This window comes from Equus quagga, chromosome 7 (assembly GCF_021613505.1).
Source record: "Equus quagga isolate Etosha38 chromosome 7, UCLA_HA_Equagga_1.0, whole genome shotgun sequence".
NCBI lineage: Eukaryota > Metazoa > Chordata > Mammalia > Perissodactyla > Equidae > Equus > Equus quagga.
In genome coordinates this window covers 73,657,367-73,676,419 of record NC_060273.1, presented here as the reverse complement: position 1 = coordinate 73,676,419, position 19,053 = coordinate 73,657,367, and the positions used below count along the sequence as shown (strand labels likewise).

General features: G+C 37.3%; 1 protein-coding gene across 1 annotated transcript in view; it reads right to left on the bottom strand.

Annotated features, from left to right (window-relative positions):
* Nucleotides 1-18,496, bottom strand: part of LARS1 (leucyl-tRNA synthetase 1) — a 60,094-nt gene extending 41,598 nt beyond the window's left edge. The window contains exons 1-8 of the mRNA XM_046667193.1: nucleotides 18,345-18,496; nucleotides 9,585-9,703; nucleotides 7,648-7,735; nucleotides 7,153-7,233; nucleotides 5,054-5,191; nucleotides 2,209-2,370; nucleotides 1,528-1,640; nucleotides 841-904 (exon numbers count right to left, since the gene is read on the bottom strand). Of these exons, the coding sequence (XP_046523149.1) occupies nucleotides 841-904; nucleotides 1,528-1,640; nucleotides 2,209-2,370; nucleotides 5,054-5,191; nucleotides 7,153-7,233; nucleotides 7,648-7,735; nucleotides 9,585-9,703; nucleotides 18,345-18,350 (771 nt within the window). The 5' untranslated portion in view covers nucleotides 18,351-18,496. The remainder of the gene's footprint in view (nucleotides 1-840; nucleotides 905-1,527; nucleotides 1,641-2,208; nucleotides 2,371-5,053; nucleotides 5,192-7,152; nucleotides 7,234-7,647; nucleotides 7,736-9,584; nucleotides 9,704-18,344) is intronic.
* Nucleotides 18,497-19,053: the final 557 nt, after the last annotated feature.

The window sequence follows — 19,053 nt, the reverse complement described above, 5'->3', positions numbered from 1 at the left end:
CTATGATGTACTATTGAAATTTAGGATGTTGCTACCATTGACTACATTAAAACTTAATAAAGTCAGTAAATTGGGCCTTCTTAAGTCTCTCGAATCTTTCAAAATTTTGATCAACTCTCACTTCTATCCGATAAGTTTCATCATAATTGAAGGCTGATTTTGAAAAGTAATTGTTAGACTACAAATGTGTTCAAACATGGTAACAAAGAATGATGCCCTCATTGGGACTCCTAAATTCAGATCCTGGCATTAGTATTGATTTACTGTGCCAAGGCTTTAGGCAAATCACTTATCCTTGCTTGACTCAAGTATTGCAAGGAATAATGTTACTAATGTGTCCTACAGGAATGTAGAGTGAAGTATTTTGGAAATAAGCAAGTAGGCACATGATCAAAGCAAGTATAAATGGAATCTGTGCACATCAGTTAGCCACATATCTCATTACCTCTCCTCACACTCTCTTTTCAGAGCAGAATATTCTCCTGGTGGCGCTTCTCAAACATTAGCATGCATATGAATCACATTGAGAGCCTGTTAAAAGACAGATTCCTGGGCCCCATCTCCAGAGCTTCTCATTCAGCAATTTTGGGGTGAGCCTCAAGGATGTGCTTTTCCATCAGAAGCTGATGCAGCTGGTCCTAGGACCATTCTTAGAGTAGCAAGGTTCTAGATAAGATACAGCTATCTGTAATGACATTCTGCTTCCTGAGCCACCAGAGTATCATGACTATGTATCTCAGCACTAGGATAACATTATTTTTAGGTTTCTGATCTATGTCTTAAACTCTTTGGCCACATTAAGAATTATTATAATAGCTACTTTATGTCACAAATAATTACCTCTCCAGTTTGTCTGTCATGATCCATACAAGGCTGTCCATCTTTTGGAGAATAAATAGTATATCTAAAAAATAAATAATAAGTGATAAATATTATTATAATATACAACTTTTATATTAACATATTTGGCAGTGTTGCTCCTAATATCTTACAATAGTTCTTCTAACTAAAACTTCTAACTGAGCAAATGTCTATCATTTATGCTTTTATGGGTAGTTCTACAGCCAACTTAGTTATTTAATGGAAGCCTTCTGCCTTCACCAAAGGTAATACCACTGAAACATATATACTGATCTTGGCTTTGTGGTATGAAACAAAAGATAATAAAATATAAATTCACTTATGAAATGCAAATAGCTTTTAATTAATCCATATAATCAATGAAGACTCAAAGAATTTATACAACAAAAGGATAAACTAAAACAGATATAATTATTATTTTTTCTGCTTGGCTGGAAAGACTGAACAGAATCTTTAGTGAGATCATTAAAGCAACATCCTATTTTCCCCAGTGCTATTTGTCACAAACACTAAGCAGCTAAGAGAAATTAAGGCATTGGCAAGACAAAAAGGAAAACAAGAGAACAAAAAGAAAAAAGATAATGAGAAAAAGTAGGCCGGGGGCATGAATTACAATGCAAGAATTACATAATTTTCCTTTATTATACTGAAGGACAACAAACTCACCGCTTCCCAAATTTAATTTTGTTTCTTTCTCTTAATGTTAAAAACTGCCACCTGACAAACGAATCATAGTAAGGATTAACATCAGTAGTGATGAAGGAACGACGCCAGTCTACCTACAGAAGGAGAAAGAAAAAGGTAATTTTTGAGAAACTTGTATGGTCTCTGAATAAGAATTCCCATGAATCAATTATTTACTCTTCTCTTTATTTTCCAACTTAGAATTATATCAAATATTAAAAGAAAAACAAAACTTTTCAAGTTCCAACTATTAAAAAATGACACAATTATTAATTTGTGTTTAATATGTAAGTTTTTAAACCCACATATTTTTATATTAAACATATAGGAATTATGATAAATTAAGAAGGAACACTTAAATAATACCTTTATATATTCCTAAATATTTAAACTCAACTTTGGCTTCGTCAAATTCTTTGAATAGAATTCATTTCTAATAATTGCTAAAATATGGATACACATTCCAATATAACAAATATTAAAGTACTTCATGGCTTACATCAAGGGCCATGAGGTTCTAATCTGATAATAATAGCACCAATTCATTAACAGAATACAAGTGGAATATATTATTCTAAATTAAGAGGTGGTCCAAATCTAATATAATTACATAAATATAAATGTTCTTCATGTTTTCTTAAACTATGGGGGTGGTGGGCATACCTTCAAACCCATTCTCTTCAGATCCTGAATAGCCAGTGGTGGGAAATAATCAAGCCAATGTTCTGCTTCAGAAAATCTGACTATCTCTTCATCAGACAGACCAAGGGACTTCATAATGCCCCACTGGTATTTAGAAGATCCAGCTTTAGCAGCCGCTTTACTCTGAAAATAACCAACAAAAACAAACTCCATTAAAGAACAACCAACAACTGGTTAACAAATGCCAGGACCACAATAATTTTAAGTGAATAATCCGATTTGGTAATTTTTTAATTGCAAAACAATGCTGTTGATATGTCAGAATACTGCAAGATTTAGATATATTCTTTTGTCTACCAAACTGTACAGTCTGATACTCAACAGGTCTCTGACACCAAAGATAACTAAACAGGTGGAACCATAAAGAATTATCAACACAAAGACAAGATCTCAGCACCAACTTTCTAACACCACATGCATCTTTCTTAGTTATGAATAAGCTATTAACAAGAGTTTTCTCCTTTTCCGATATTTACCAATGACCAAAAGACAACCAAATACCATGAGTTAGAGGTAAACAAAGGAGTTGAACTATAAAACAATAAAAAGGCAAGGTAAGGAATATGGGGGGTGATGGAACTGCTGTGTATGGTACCGTGGTGGTAGAAACATGATTCCACGCATTCGCCAAACCAACGCAACTATACACAACAAAGAATTTTACTATGTGTAAACATTTTTTAAAAATCAATCAGGATGTTGGAAGAACTCAAGATGGAATGCAGAGTGTGAAAAATGTATCTAACTGTATTACAAATATATGACATAACCACACTGAAGAGAGCAGGAAAGAAAGGTGCTTTGGAAGTAACTTTAGAAAACTGTGTTCACTAGATTCTAACGACAAAAAGAACTATATACAAACATTGTACTTTAGTTGGTAAAATTGTTTCTCCCAGGGGTATAGGTTAGCAATTCTGAAACTACTAGTAGACTGGGATTGAACAAATAAATATACTATAAATAAGGAGAACCAGGTTTCTCACTAATGAAGAAAGAAGTCACAAATAAGCAAAGGAAGAATGCTAGAGTGAGCCCAATGGTGCCAAAATGGAGCCAGGGGTATGAGCATGAACTTTTTCAAAATATATATAGGTAGGGGCCAGACCTGGGGCCGAGTGGTTAAGTTCACGCACTATGCTTCAGCGGCCCAGGGTTTTGCCAGTTCAGGTCCTAGGCACGGACCTAGCACCACTCATCAAGCCGTGCTGAGGCAGCACCCCTCACAGCAGAATTAGAAGGACCTACAACTAGAGTATACAACTATGTACTGGGGGACTTTGGGGAGAAGAAGAAAATACAAAATTAAAAAAATACATATAAAGAAATAAATATAGACATGCATATTCGTGGGTTAGTAAACATACATATATTTCCTTGCTCTTTCTATTGAGAAGGCCTAGAAACAACGAGCATACCCAGCACTCAGAGCTTAGTTTCTAAATACTATTTTTTTTTTTTTGAGGACAATTAGCCCTGAGCTAACTGCTGCCAATCCTCCTCTTTTTGCTGAGGAAGACTGGCCCTGAGCTAACATCCATGCCCATCTTCCTCTACATTATATGTGGGACACCTACCACACAGCACGGCTTTTGCCAAGCAGTGCCATGTCCGCACCCGGGATCCGAACCGGCGAACCCTGGGCTGCCGAGAAGTGGAACGTGTGAACTTAACCGCTGTGCCACTGGGCCAGCCCTAAATACTATTTTTCAATAAAAAGAAACAAGACTCCTTGGAGAAGTGGTTGATTCCAGGGCGGCAACAGGGAAAATACAAGATGAGCCTGGAGCATCTTGGGGCACCAAAAAGTAAGAAAGTGCTTAAAAAAAATGGGACAAAAGGTGGGGACATATCAGATGGACACAGGAGCCAACCAAAAATACCCCCGAGAGCTAATGCTAGAATAATTTGAGCAACAACAAGGCCCCCAAAAGACCCCAATAGTATTGGATTATAACCCGAAGAATAAAATAAATATACACAAATCCATACTAACATAAAAAAACTTAATAAATAAGTAAATGAGAGAAAAAGGACAACTCTTCCTTTCAGAAGAATTCCAGATAATAAATGTGGAAGGAATGAGAGAAATGGAAAATCACCATTAGAACACCACAGTAATAACTATTACAGGCAAGATCCACTGATGGACGCTATAATTAGTGAGCAAATATTTAAAAAGAAACAAGATATTGTGTCCATAGCCTCAAAGTATCTTTTCCAAAATATATATTAATTACTAAGGGAAAAATGGAATCTTTACTATAGAAGAACCTGGAAGATACCACCTAAACCAAATAATCAAGGTTAACATCACCAGTAATAAGACATATCAATATCAAATACTCCCTGATATGATGCATTGAGGACACATCACCTCTCAATCTACTAATGAGAAAGCATTAGACAAACCCAATTGAGGGACATACTATAAATTGTCTGACCAGTAGCTTCCAAAGGGTGAAGGTCATGGAAGACGAAGACAGAGAAGAATAAGAAGACATACTAAGCAGACATGACAATTAAATGCAATGTAGGCTCTTGGATTGGACCTTGACAACCGGACATTAACAAAAAATCTAGTGAAATCCAAATGAAGCCTGCAGTTTAGTAAATAGTATTGTTCAAATGTTAATTCCTTAGTTTTGAGGATTGCACCACGGTGATATAAGATGTAACATTAAGGGAACTGAGTGAAGATTATAAGGGAACTCTTATTATCTTACAGAAGTACCGAGAATGCACATATAAATCACTAATATAAATATAGAACTTCAACAAAAATAAATATCGTCAACCACCAAACCTTTTTTCCTTTAGCTTTATCCTTAATTATTATATCTTCTGTTTTAACATTGATCTCTTCCTCCTCCTCTTCTTCATCTGGAAAATCAGGGGGGCAACCATAAAGCTCTATTTCTCTTTTCAACTTATCAGCACATGCCTATAACAAACACAACATTAGAGAGAGAGATGTTCAAAATGCAAGGTAGAAACAATTTGAGTTTTTTGTTGCTTCTATGGCCAACTAAAATTGACTCTGAAACTTTCTGCAATACATCTAAACTTAAGTGGATCATTATAGAAAATTCAAATGGTATAAATCACGTACCTCAAAATTCACTAATTTACAAATTTGTATTTTACGTCATTCACTCAGCAAGCATTTATTGAACATTCAAGTACTCAATGTAGTATACTTTATGTTAGGCATTAGAAGACAAAGATAAACAAGATATAGTGTTGTCATTTTGAGTAACAACATTAATAACAGCATTTCTCAATTTAAAGATTACAGTCACATATACTCTATCAGTTATCATCATAAGCCTGCTAGGGAGAAAAAGACAGGTATCAAGTTAGAAAACAGACACTGAGAGATGAAATGATTTATCCAAGGTTATAAAGCTAGTAAGATGCAGGACTAACACATGAACCTGGGCTTTCCACCCCAGCTCTTCTCAGTTATACCACACTGAGTCCACTGTCAAAAACAAAGATGACACCAAGTAGACAACGTTAAAGTTATGAGAAAAATACAAATACAGAATTATGAATTTTAAAAAGGGAGGGCACTCTTCTACGCAGAATTCCAGTTCATAAAGAGGAAAGAATGACACAAATAGAAAGTTATCTTACAACCACCAATTCAATAACTGAAACAGACAAGGATCAAAGGATGTAAAACCACTAGGTAATTGGATAATCAGATATTCAGAGGCTTTCAAAGTATCAGCCCACAGATTACTTTTTAATTAAAAAGGGGAAAAGATACCTTTAGGATGAAGAAATCTGGCCTTTATTAACTTATCACTAAAATGGGACAAACTGTCATGATGCGCTTTCGATGCGATACATCAAAAGTTTACGCCTCACCAGTGTGTTATTGTCAAAATATTTAACCCAATCTAATCACGAAGAGACAACCAGAAAATTCAGATTATGGGATGTTCTACAAAATAACTCTTCAAGACACCAATGTCATGACAAACTAAAAGACAGTAAAGAGAACTGATAATCAAATGCAACACGTGATCCACAAAATAAAAAGCAAAAAAATGCTAGAAGTGACATTTTGGGACAACTAGAGATATCTGACTATAGATTAGGTAAAGATAATAATATTATATGAACGTTAAATTTCTTGAAGGGGATAATGGGACTATGATGATATTACAAGAATGCCCTTGTTCTCAAATGATACATGCTGAAGTATTTAGGGGTGACATGTCATGATGTCTGTAACTTACTTTCAATGAGTTCACAGAAAAAGGGAGAAAAAAGCACGCACGTATTATATGTGTGTTGAGAGACAGAACCAAAGCAATTGCGGTAAATGTTAATACTTGGTAACATAAGTGAGGGGTATATTGTACTATCCTTTTACCTTTTCTGTAGGTTTAACAATTTTCAAAATAAAAGGTTGGAGAATAAAAAGAAATGGGAGTTAAATTTCCCAACCCTATTACATTTAGGGAATCCTTTCAACTCTAGTTTTCTGGTCCATTCTTTAGTGAGAATTATTTCCAATATAAATTTATGACAAATGACATTTGCAAACATGATAAAAATGATACAATGGTTTATTACTTTATGCCAACATCCCATATGTCATGAATGCACAAAATACTGTGCATTTTACTTGTCAGTAATTATCTAATTCTAAAACAGAAATATGAGTATAAAAGGTAACCAAACGATATCAAAATTGCTTAGAAATCACTTAGACCTTAATGTGTGCCCTTTATTTAAGCACTTCTTCAAATGTTTTTTAAAAATTAATTTTCACTACAAGTTCAAAACCCATTTCAAAAAACACTGTAATATAATACAGAAGTATTTCAAGCTTTTGAATTGGATATTACTATTTGTTCTAAGCTAAAAAAAAATAAAAAGCAATCTTACCTTAATAGGCATTCCAGTACAGTGTAAACCAAAGGGAAAGAGACAATTTTTTCCTTTCAATCTCTGGTACCCTACTGCAAACTACAGAAAGAAAATTAAATTTAAATTACAAATGTAAATGCTAGATGAATACAAAATGCTGACTTTTCACAAAACTCATCAGTTTAGTTTTCCTTTTCTCATCTTCCTTTAGAATACCAGGTAGATTTTATAGTCATTCCAAAATTCTAGCCCCTATCCTTTCTTCTGTCTTTTCATCAGTCTAGGAATTACTTACAAATATGCATACATACCGAGACCCCTGCACACATACACACAGCATATGAAAATTAAATATAAAAATATATAAATTACTTAAATATAAAAATTATGCTTAAAATTAAGGAACTCTAAGTTCTCTTAACAGGAAATAAATTCTACAGATGCTATTTTCTTCAAAATAGTATTTATTAAAGACCCTCCATCCCATTGTATTAAACACAGAAGAAGCTTTACCTCACATTTGGATAAAGAAAATGTGTGTCCCAAATGCAGGCGCCCATTCATATATGGATACGGGAAGGTTACAAAGTACTTGCCCTTGCTGCAAAACAATCATGGAAAAAAGAAAGTACAAAAACGAAAATGTTAAGTTCCTTTTACAATGAGGGGGTAGGGGGAGGGAAAGCTTGCTATAAATAACTTGTTTAAATTTTATTTATTTAAAAGACATTTAAAATTAAACTTATAAATCCAGAAATTAAAAGCTCTCTAAAATTGAAACTTACTTTTGATTTAGAAAGAATAAGATATTTATAGGTGGCTACTAAAGAAATAAATATACTTGTACCAAATACTGGAGGTTTAACTTAAGCTAAAATACTTAAAATAAAAAGATGATATAATAAAACAAAATTTTTGTTAATATTTGTAGCAATCTGGATTAATTTAATGTTTTACTGACTAAGCAAGATTCGTTTTCATTAGATATATAAAAAGCAATTCAAAGCCCCTCAGGGAAAACAGAACATCCCCGGCATTACATGATATATGGTAAATTCACTTGAAAAGTACCTTTTTAAAGCTGTTTATTATGCTATATTCTTTTTCCTTATGAATCAAATGTATCTAACATATATAAGTTATGAAGCACAATAAAATGAACATCTGTAAACACCATCCAACTTATGAACCCACTGAAGCTACTTGTGTTCTCTCCCACTATCCTACCAGAGATAACCAATATCTTGAAATTTATTCCCTTGTTTTTGAATAGTTTGCGCATGTCTGTGCCTTTAATATATCATTTAATTTCAGTTACTTGTGAGCTTTATAAAAAAATGGTACACTTCATATAGACTTTTGCAATTTGCTTTTTTCACTCAACTTTATATTTCTAAGTTTCTTCAGTTCATTTTCTTCCACTGAACAAAGCAGCTTTTTCAGTTCACTTTTGATTACTTTAAATCACCTCAAAGTTGACCAAAATTCTAGAACCAAATAGAAGCTTAAAATTACAGTTTAAAGTACAACACTAAAGACTTTATACTACAGCAAATTCTTCTTCACTTTAAAAAAAAAGAAAAAGATTTCCATTAGACTGTAGCTTAGTAGCAAAAAGTATAGACTTTGGAATCAGAAAGGCCTAAAAAGAAGTCTAGGTCCTGTCAACTCCTAGCTATGCAACCCTGAGTTGGTTATTCAGCCTCTCTGTGCCTCAGTATCCTCATCTATTAAGTAGGGATAAAAATATTGCTAATCTTAAAGGGTTATTAAGAAGATTAAATGAGAATATACACATTAAAAAAATGGCATAATTCCCATTGCCTTGGCATACTGAAGACTTAAGCCTTCACTATTAGCTATTATTGTTGTCAATGTATCTCCTCAATTCTAAGAAGCACATTTTTCTACATTTCAACATACCTGAAATTGAGATGCATCTTATAATTGATGCATACCTTTATTGTGGTACTGTTTTAGGGCAGTTATTTTGTTTTTGTTTTTCCCCAATATCATATCATTATCTATGTTTGTCTTATTCAGTGACTCTTAACATCAAGGCAATACAGTATCTATGAAATAAGATCCTCAAACACAGAAAGCCTTCAAAATTTATATTTTGTGTCTTTGAAGATAATTATCACTATAATATGAATCTCTCTAATAGAATGATTTCCTTTAACCAGTCAGCAAAGATAAAATTCAAAACATCCTCCTTTGTTTAAATATGAAAAATATTAGTTTTAAAAAACCTTTATGTAGAAAAAATCCTTTAAGAATTCTATGGGAGGGAAGATCCTAATTTCAAATGCAGAAAGTGGAAGTCATCTCCTTCAGCCCATTTCAGACAACACCATAAAAACAATCTGCCTTATCCTTTCCGCAGAGCAGTTTCTGTAGCCAATGGTTTTGGAAACACAATGTGTAGAACTTCACAAACTATTACTCACCTAGTCTGCTTCTCTAAATCAGATGCATTGACCTCAAACACTTTCTCAGAATCCCATTTCTTTTGGATTTCTCTCTCAATCTTCTTCAAAAAGTCCACTTTAGCTGTTCCTTTTCTTTCCTATTAGACACAAAAGAGACATAATAATCCACCCTATACTACAAGAGGCTTGCTTTAAAAAAAGGGAAAAAAAGAACTGGATTCACACAGAACTGAGCTGTTTACTGATCAATTTTTCCATGGTTATCTTGAAATTTAAATAAATAAGATTAAAAAGTAGGGTTGTCACAACGTGTCCATTTCAAATTAGTTAAATATATAAAAAGCTTTCACATACTTTTTTTAAATTAGATCCTACAACATAGATCCTGTAACATTGTTGTCAAATGTTCCTATATATTAGAATCTGTGAACATGTACGAAAGTATATGATGAAGCAGTGTCTGCTTGCCAAGCTGAGATTACATCCACCAAAGGAGGATGCTGAGGCCCAGTGGGTAGAGGTTGAGAGAGGATTAGTCATCTGTGTTTTTTCCGAGGAAGCTGACGAAGAACTTCTCTCCAAATCATTTACAGACTATTAACATGAAATTTAAATGAAATAGAGAATGGCCAGCATGTCTCTAGTATATTGGATCTACCTGGCAACATTCCCACCATCCCTTAAGCCACCCGTGGATGAACGTGAAAGGAGGGAACATGCATCATCACTCTAACTGAGAAAAGAAGAAGGGTTAGACCTTCATACTCAGTCTGTGACTGTGAAAAAGAAGTAGCTGCCAAGAGCAAGTGTGCTGAAGCTGGAGTGGAACACGGCACTTAGGGAACAGGCAGGTGTGAAAGTTGGACACCAATGGACCATACACAAATCTAATTCTGTTTTGAAAACTTACTATTAGTTTCTAGAATTTTATTATCTGGTATAAAATTATCTCAACCGAAATTAGATTTTCTTCCCCTTCTTACCTGCTAACATTTCCAGATTCTGCAGCATTTTCAAAAGAGAAAACATCTGGATTCTACTCACACTTTTACAACCTACTAGACAAGTGACCTGCCAGCTCGCCTAATCTCTGGATCTCAGTCTCCTTCAGTTATGCCTCCCTCTGTCCTTCCATTCAACAATTAAAAAAATGTTTTCTATTCACATCACAGATACACTGGATTCTTAACTAGTTTTTTAAATGTCTACACAAACCTGATATATTATAGGAGGAATTCCGTGCAATTAAAAAACTCAAACTTGGGGCAAGCCCGGTGGTGCAGCAGTTAAGCGCACATGTTCCACTTCGGCGCCCCAGGTTCGCCGGTTCGGATCCCCGGTGCGGACATGGCACCGTGTGGCAAGCCATGCTGTGGTAGGCATCTCACGTATAGAGTAGAGGAAGATGGGCATGGATGTTAGCTCAGGGCCAGTCTTCCTCAGAAAAAAGAGGAGGATTGGCAGCAACTAGCTCAGGGCTAATCTTCCTCGGGGCGGGAGGAGGACCTCAAACTTACCCCTATTTCTCCAAAAACTATCTTAAATATACTTTATGTATTAGGTAATGAAAATAACTAATAGTATTCAAATTATGGAAGATTTAGTACAAATCCACCATAAAGTTGTCAACTCAGTTTTACTATTTTCAGTTTTCTATATTTTAAATCAGAGAATGGTTTGCTATTCCTTTTTATTTTTTTAAGTAAGTTTAAGCAGGACAAACAACAGAAAGAAGAAATGTCAGCTTACAAGAAGGAGGTGAAATAGATAAAAGGAAGAACTTTGCCACACAGGCAGAGAGGAAATGAGAAGGAATTCCATAATTTTAAAAGTTATAACAAGTTCCTCTAGGAACCAAAGGAAAATAAAAGCGACAAGGAAATTTTTTGTTTCTATAAATCCTGACTGGATCATAATTGTTCTGAGTGGAAATTATAGCAAAACACAAATCTGATCAAATCAATTCCCCTTCAGAAGCACTCTACTGCTCTCAGAATAAAGTCCATACTCTTAAACCTGGCACTCAAGGCCCTTCTTGTCTCATCTCCACCAACCCCCTTCTTCCTTCCCTCTCCTCCAAGCCCCTCACCACTACTCCAGGTCTATTAAGCCACTTGCATTTTCCCAAATGTGCCAAGCTCCCTCTCACACCCCTGGGCCTTTGTTCAAACTATTCTCTCTGCCTCATACCCCACCAATTTCTTTGCCTGGCTATTTCATCCTTAGGTGTCAGCACCTTGAATCTCCAAGAGTTTATGAGATGCCATTCTTACCACTACATTCCTACCTACCAATATTTCCCCCATGATAGCACTAATTGCACAGTAGTGTCAGCATCTGTCTGTCTTCCCCACAGGACTGTAAGTTTGTTCATGGTGGGCACTGTGTCTTGTTTCTCATTACATCCTTGATGTCTAGCTTATAGCAGCCTCTCAATATTTGTTGAATATTTAAAGATTTGAAAGAGAAGTGAATAACACATTGCCAGCTTTTGCACATTGTAGCCGTAAAGAAATAACATAAGACTAGGAACTGGGATGCATATTTGAATCAAGACGCAAGGCAATTTGGACTCCTTCCCAAGAATTTCCAAAACTAAGTGTGGCTGCATAAGGCATTTCCCTTTCCAAGAAAGAGTAAGGCCCTGAATTTATTCACTCCTTTCCATTCCTTCTACCGATCACTTTCATTTAGACTCTCAGCTCCTTTGCCCCTCTTACTGCAAAACCCTCTTCTTCACAAGTAACCTGCAAGTTACAAGTCTCTCTATTCCCATAGACACTAACCCCTGTTTTCAATTCTAATATACAAGGACTATCGTTTAAAAATAAGCTGTGGCAGAGACAGCAGGTTGCCTATGCAATATTGTTCCTTCCTCTTCTATTTCTTCAACAAGAGCCCAGTTTTATTTAGGGTAGTGCCACAGGGCCAGTTAAGTGTACTCCTCTACGTTTCCAGAATTGGAGTTAGATTAGAGCATTGTGACTAGATTCTAGCAAAGGAGTTTTGGGCAGAAGAAAGTCAATCACTTTCTCCTGGACCTTAAAACAGCGTATACAACTCCTAACGGCCAAATTAACCTGCAGGTAGAGTAGCACAGTGCCTAGAGCCCACAATACTCTAAGGGGCTCACAAAAATATTTTAATTTCTTTTAAAATCAAGAAGAAAAAAATGAACTTTTAGGTTGAGGTAAAACACTTTAATATATAATATCAATATATTTCTCTTTGTACTAACACAGTTGTAAAATATAATTTTTAGGGGCCGACCCAGTGGCACAGCAGTTAAGTGTGCACGTTCCGCTTCGGGAGCCCGGGGTTTGCCAGTTCGGATCCCAGGTGCAGACCTACACACTGCTTGTCAAGCCATGCTGTGGTAGGCGACCCACATATAAAGTAGAGGAAGATGGCCACGGATGTTAGCTCAGGACCAGCCTTCCTCAGCAAAAAGAGGAGGACTGGTAATCTTCCTCAATAAATAAATAAATAATAAAATATAATTTTTAATACTTTTACAGAGGAAGCAGCCCACAAAACCAAAAATATCTAGGACCTCATGAAGCCCAGTTGTACCTCCTATCGTAGGGTCGTGGGTCACATGAAATTCCACTGTATCATTACTAAATTCCTCTTTACTTTAACCAATTTGAGTTGGCTTCCATCACATACAATCAAAAGATCCTGAAGACATTTACCCAGTTAGGTTGTCAACTCCAGTTAGGCTGCAACCTTTAGAACTTTTATAGTCACCTCAGCACTGAGTACAATGCCATAGACACAGAAGTTACTTGACAAATATTTTTTGCTTAAAAATGACCATGTCGCCCACTTTAAAGAAAAACATGAAAGCAATAGTCTTCACAAATTACTTAGAACTATGTATATCCTTTCAAGGTACTGAGCGTGCTAAATGCTCAAAAACTCTTCTTTGAGGCTTCTGCTTCTCAGAAAAACCTGTTCCTCAAAACCTCAAAGGTTGATTGTAATGAACCCTGACACTGGTCCTGGCACCAACTTGTTGTATAACCTTGAGTACGTCCTTTGATCACCTGAGTCTCAATTTCTTCATTAATACTCAACAAGACAAGTGGTTATTTTAACTGGTTACAAGCTTATTTAACTAGATCAGAGTTCCTAAACTTTGGAACGGTTGATATTTTGGGTCGAATAATTCCTTTTTCAGGGACTGTTTTGTGTATTGTAGGATGTTTAGGAGCATCCCTGGCTTCTACCTACTAGATGCCAGAGGCACAGCCCTCAACTGTGATATCAAGAGTCTCCAGGGGCTGGCCCCATGGCCGAGTGGTTAAGTTCGCGCACTCTGCTGCAGGCAGCCCAGTGTTTCATTGGTTCGAATCCTGGGCGCAGACATGGCACTGCTCATCAAATCATGCTGAGGCAGCGTCGCACATGCCACAACTAGAAAGACCCACAATGAAGAACATACAACTATGTACTGGGGGGATTTGGGGAGAAAAAGGGAAAAAAATAACATCTTTAAAAAAAAAAAAGAGTCTCCAGACCAAATGTTTTCCAGGGGCCAAAATCACCCCCAGTAAAGAACCACTGAACTAGACAACAAACTTTGTCATATATTCATGATATTCTGCAGTTCTTAAAACTTTATGAACATCAACTTATTTGATCTTTTTTGTTTGTTTGATTTTTTTAGGAAGATTAGCCCTGAGCTAACATCCGCTGCCAATCCTCCTTTTTTTTTTTTTTTCTTGGCTGAGGAAGACTGGCCCTGAGCTAATATCCATGCCCATCTTCCTCTACTTTATATGTGGGATGCCTACCACAGCATGGCTTGCCAAGCGGTGCCGTGCCTGCACCCAGGATCCAAACCCCAGGTCGCCAAAGTGGAACGTGTGCACTTAAGCGCTGTGCCACCGGGCAGCCCCTTATTTGATCTTAACAACCCTAAAAAGTGGGCAGAGCAGTGATTATCATTTCAAAGATGAGGAATCTGAGGCTCAGAGATCATCATGCCAGCAAATGGTCGAGCTGGACAAAATTCTCATCTTCTGATTCCTATTTCTGCTTTCTCTTGGTATTCTGGCCATATCCTAGCTCTAGCACTTACTAGCTGTTCCTTAACTTCCTTAAGCCTCCATTTCTCTACCTATCTATAAAATGGGGGTAATATATACCTATCTTGTAATATTATTATGAGAATTAAAAGAGCACATACACATGAAGGACTTAGCATAGTGCCAGTCCCACGGTAAATGTTCAATAATGTTAACCATTATCACAAAGGAACAAGACATTGTGCTTTTTATTAGATGTGAAATGGTATTGTGGTTGTTTTAAGAGAACTTATTACATTAAAAAAACATTAAAATATGTAGGGATAAAATGGTACAGTGCCTGGGATTTGCTTAAAATGAATCTTGAGGAGTGGAGGGGGAGGGTCCAGGGGGGGTATACATGAAACAAGATTATCGGGGTTGGGTGACGGGTACATGGAAGTACATAATACTATTATTATTTCTCTTTTGTTCACTATTTAATTTTCCAAATGAAAAGTTCAAAAACAATTTTTTTAAAGTTGGGTATTATCTTCATTAGATCACATCCCCACGTCCCCTCTAACAGTCTGATATGTAACTAAAAGGGATTAAAAGTCAAAAGCTCTATAAAATAAATATTTCTATGATGTGAAAAAATTATAGTTTGCTCTTTACAAATTCAATTATAAAATAAAAACTTTCTATACATGCTATCCCATGTTTATTGTCTTACATACTTTACTAGTGGTAAGGTTTCCTTTGGAAAGAGTTAGAAACTTTCCTTATAGGAAGGTGTTTGCAAAAGAAATTTCCCAATTAGTTTAACTGGCAATAGTATAATGATTAAGAGAAAGGGCTCCAGAATGGGACAAAATGACCTCAAATTTCGCCTCTTAGTAGATCTGATGCCTTATTTCCCTCATGAGTAAAATGGGGATAATCATAGCACCTACTTTTACAGGGTTGTTCTGATGAAAAATTATGTAAAACACTAATGCCTGGCACAGAATAAGCAATCAGTATATTTTAACTATTATTGTTTCTTATTCTTTCTTAAAAGCACCTCTTATTGGATTTTTCCATAAAACTAATGTCAGCCCAGTATTATGACAGCATAATACATGAATATTTTCAGAGGCCAAGAAGTAAATAAAGTGAAACAACAATGTGTACCAGAAATAATGCCACTTTCCTTGTACATAAAAAGGAAGAAAAAAATATATTAAGATCTTCCAAACTGAAAAGCCTATTCTCATTACCACCTCCAATGGGTGGTTAAAAAAAAAAAAGAAGGACCTGCAAATTCCACCCTGGCTAAGGATACCATTGAGGTGGGTGAGATTGGTGAGGAAGCACTGAGCAGCTCGGAACAAAAAAAAGCACTGGACCAGGAATCAGAAGGCATGGGTTTTCCTGGAAAGCAGTATGGCATGGTGACTGAAAAAGGAGTCAATCTGTTTGAGTTCTAATCCACTTTCATCAGGTACTAGCTACGGGAACTTGGGCCTGTTAGTTAAGTTCTCTAAGCCTGCATTTGTAAACTGAAGAGAGTAAGAGCGCCTACCTCAGATAGATTAATGAGAAGATTCAATGAGATAAGGCAAATAAAAAGCTAAACACAGAGCAAAACACATAAGAAATGTTATTATTGATCTTATTGCTCCTGACTCTGCTAGAATTCCAACACCAGTAATTCTTCAACCCCACTGAGACCTATTAATCCTGATCTTTCTTCACTGATCCTTAAGCCCCTTCCACCCCATGTCTTCACTGCCTTCCCTGAAGTCCATCTGTATAATCACTCCTTTGCCTTTCTCTTCATGATTCTTGCCTGGCAAAACAGCAACCCTCCTATCCACCTGCTCTGCTCCTTCATCCAGGCAGCTGAAAGTGGCAGCAGAGAAACACTCAACCATGCTGATTGGACTCAACTTAAATTCACGACCACTACCGTCAAGTGATGCACAGCAATACTTCCAATTTCTGAACTCCAGTTTGTTACTCCTTCTCGTAGGCAAGTGCTTCTCAAACTTTAATGTGTGCACTGTCCAATACAGTGGCCACTAGCCACATGTAACTATTTAATTTTAAAATTACATTAAAATTCAGTCCTTCAATTGCACTAGCCACACTTCAAGTGCTCAATAGCCACATGTAGCTAGTGGCTACCAAATTAGTGCAAATGTAGAATATTTTCATCACTGCAGAAAGTTCTATTGACAGGAATGTCCTAGACAATTGTTTCATACCTTCTTCTCCCTCCTCAAACCTCCAACACTTCCTTCCCATCCTTATTTTTAGCTGATAATCTTGGTTCCCATTTCACTGAGAAACCAGAAGTGAACAGAAAATTTCCACAGCATCTCTCATCATGTCTACATACCCACATGCATCTGTACCCAAATATTCTGCATTCCTTCCTATTACTGTAGATGAGTATGGTCTTTTTAACCCTCCACTGATGCACTTGATCTCATCCCCTTTATTCTATTCAGGAACATCATTCAACCAATTCTCTCTCTCTTCTCCATCAATTTTCCCTTTCTACAGGATAATTCCCACAAGCATACAAACATTATATAATTTCTCCTGTCTGAAAAAAAAGCCCTAGAGGCCAGCCAGGTGGTGCAAAGGTTAAGTTCACAGATCTGCTTCAGAGGCCCAGGGTTCACCAATTTGGATCCCGGGTGCAGACCTACACACTGCTTATCAAGCCATGCTGTGGTAGGCTTCCCACATATAAAGTAGAGAAAGATGGGCATGGATGTTAGCTCAGGGCCCATCTTCCTCAGCAAAAAGAGGAGAAATGGCAGCAGATGTTAGCTCAGGGCTAATCTTCCTCAAAAAAAAAAAAAAGGCCCTATTTTGACCTTGATCTATTACCCCATTCCTCTACTCTCCTTTACAGAATTTGTCAAAAGAGTTGTCATACTCATTATCTCCAGTCCCTCTCTTCTCATTCTTTCATGAACACACTCTTCAATCAGCAACCTACAAGGCCTTATATGACCTACATCCATCCAGCAATTAACACTCTGCACCCCGCCCCAACACACACACATACACCATCATCTCCCCTGGGTCAGTCCTTTGGACACACAACCCTCCTTGCTTTTCACTCACACTGTTGCCTCTACCTGTAATTCTTTTCCTCCATGTGGTTGCACAGCTTGTGCCCTTACCTCCCTCTTGCCACAATGCCACCTTCTCAGCAAAACCTTTCTTGATTGCTCTTTTAAAACTGCAACTCTACCTACTCCGCACTCCTTAGTCCCCGCTTCCAGCGCTATTTTTTTCTATAGCACTTATCAGCACCAGACATAGTTTACCATATGTTTTCGTATATAGCCCACACACGCGTACGAACACACGAACGCACACACGTAAACACCATGAATACAAATATTTGTGTCTGTTTTACAGGGAAGCGCTCAATAATTTTTTTTTTGAAAGGAGGAATGAATGTTACATATTCCTCTCTCTCCAAATCGGTTTTAGAAACTTCAGTGAAATAACTCACTTGAAAGTAAGTAACCTGTAAAGTTAAAGACAGTTTTTCTGGCTCATCAGCTGGCCAGAAAAGGCACATCCTCACAACAGCCACACCTTAAGCGTTGGGGGCAAGGCCTCCCCTTTCTTGAGAAAAGGATTTTCTCCTTCAGGACAGGGGCTACCACATGAAGCCCTAGATTCTGGCAAAAGCAGACAGATCAGCCGGGTTCTAGGGCCCGGCCGAGGGGACTCTCTTCCCGCCAAAACTCACCGCCATGGCGCCGCCCAGCCGACTCTGCAAACCCACGACAGTGACCTCGCCGATTCCCCCCTCAAAGGAGTGGTTACAACCTTTCCCCTCCCTCTCGGGGCAGCCAGGCCTCCCAAGACACTAAAGCACACGCTTCACACCTGATGAGGCAATCGCAGGCTCACTACTAACTAGCGCCGAGTTCATCTCGTAGCCCGGCGGGAATTGTAGTTCCCACGCCAATAGAGCCCACGTCCAGCAGGCACCTATTGAATACAATTCCCAGAGAACAACGAGATACTGGACGTGGACTCAATAAGCCACTCAGAGGCGACACCGGTAGTGACGTCACGCGCATGTTGAACTACAAAGTCCATGATGCAGTTCGCTGCCGCGAGCTCGTCCTGGCCAAGGTGGAGTTCTTTGGCCTTCAACCTTTTCACCTCGTGGAGCCGGGTTGGGTGTCTGTCAGGATGCCAGGATGCAAGGTTTATTAGTCTTCAGTGACTGAAGTGCTAATTATGGCTTGCTGCTGTGCACAGATATCTATTATTGTCAGTGGCATTAAACAGTCCAGAATTAGACATTTTATAACCATTTATTAACAGTTTCCATTTTTGAGCGAGAGACTAAAACTTTGCCTGGTCCCCCCATTGCCAGGCTCAGACTACTCCAACTGTGCTGCCATCCAAGGCTGTCCTGTCCGATGCGATAGTCACTAGCCAATTGT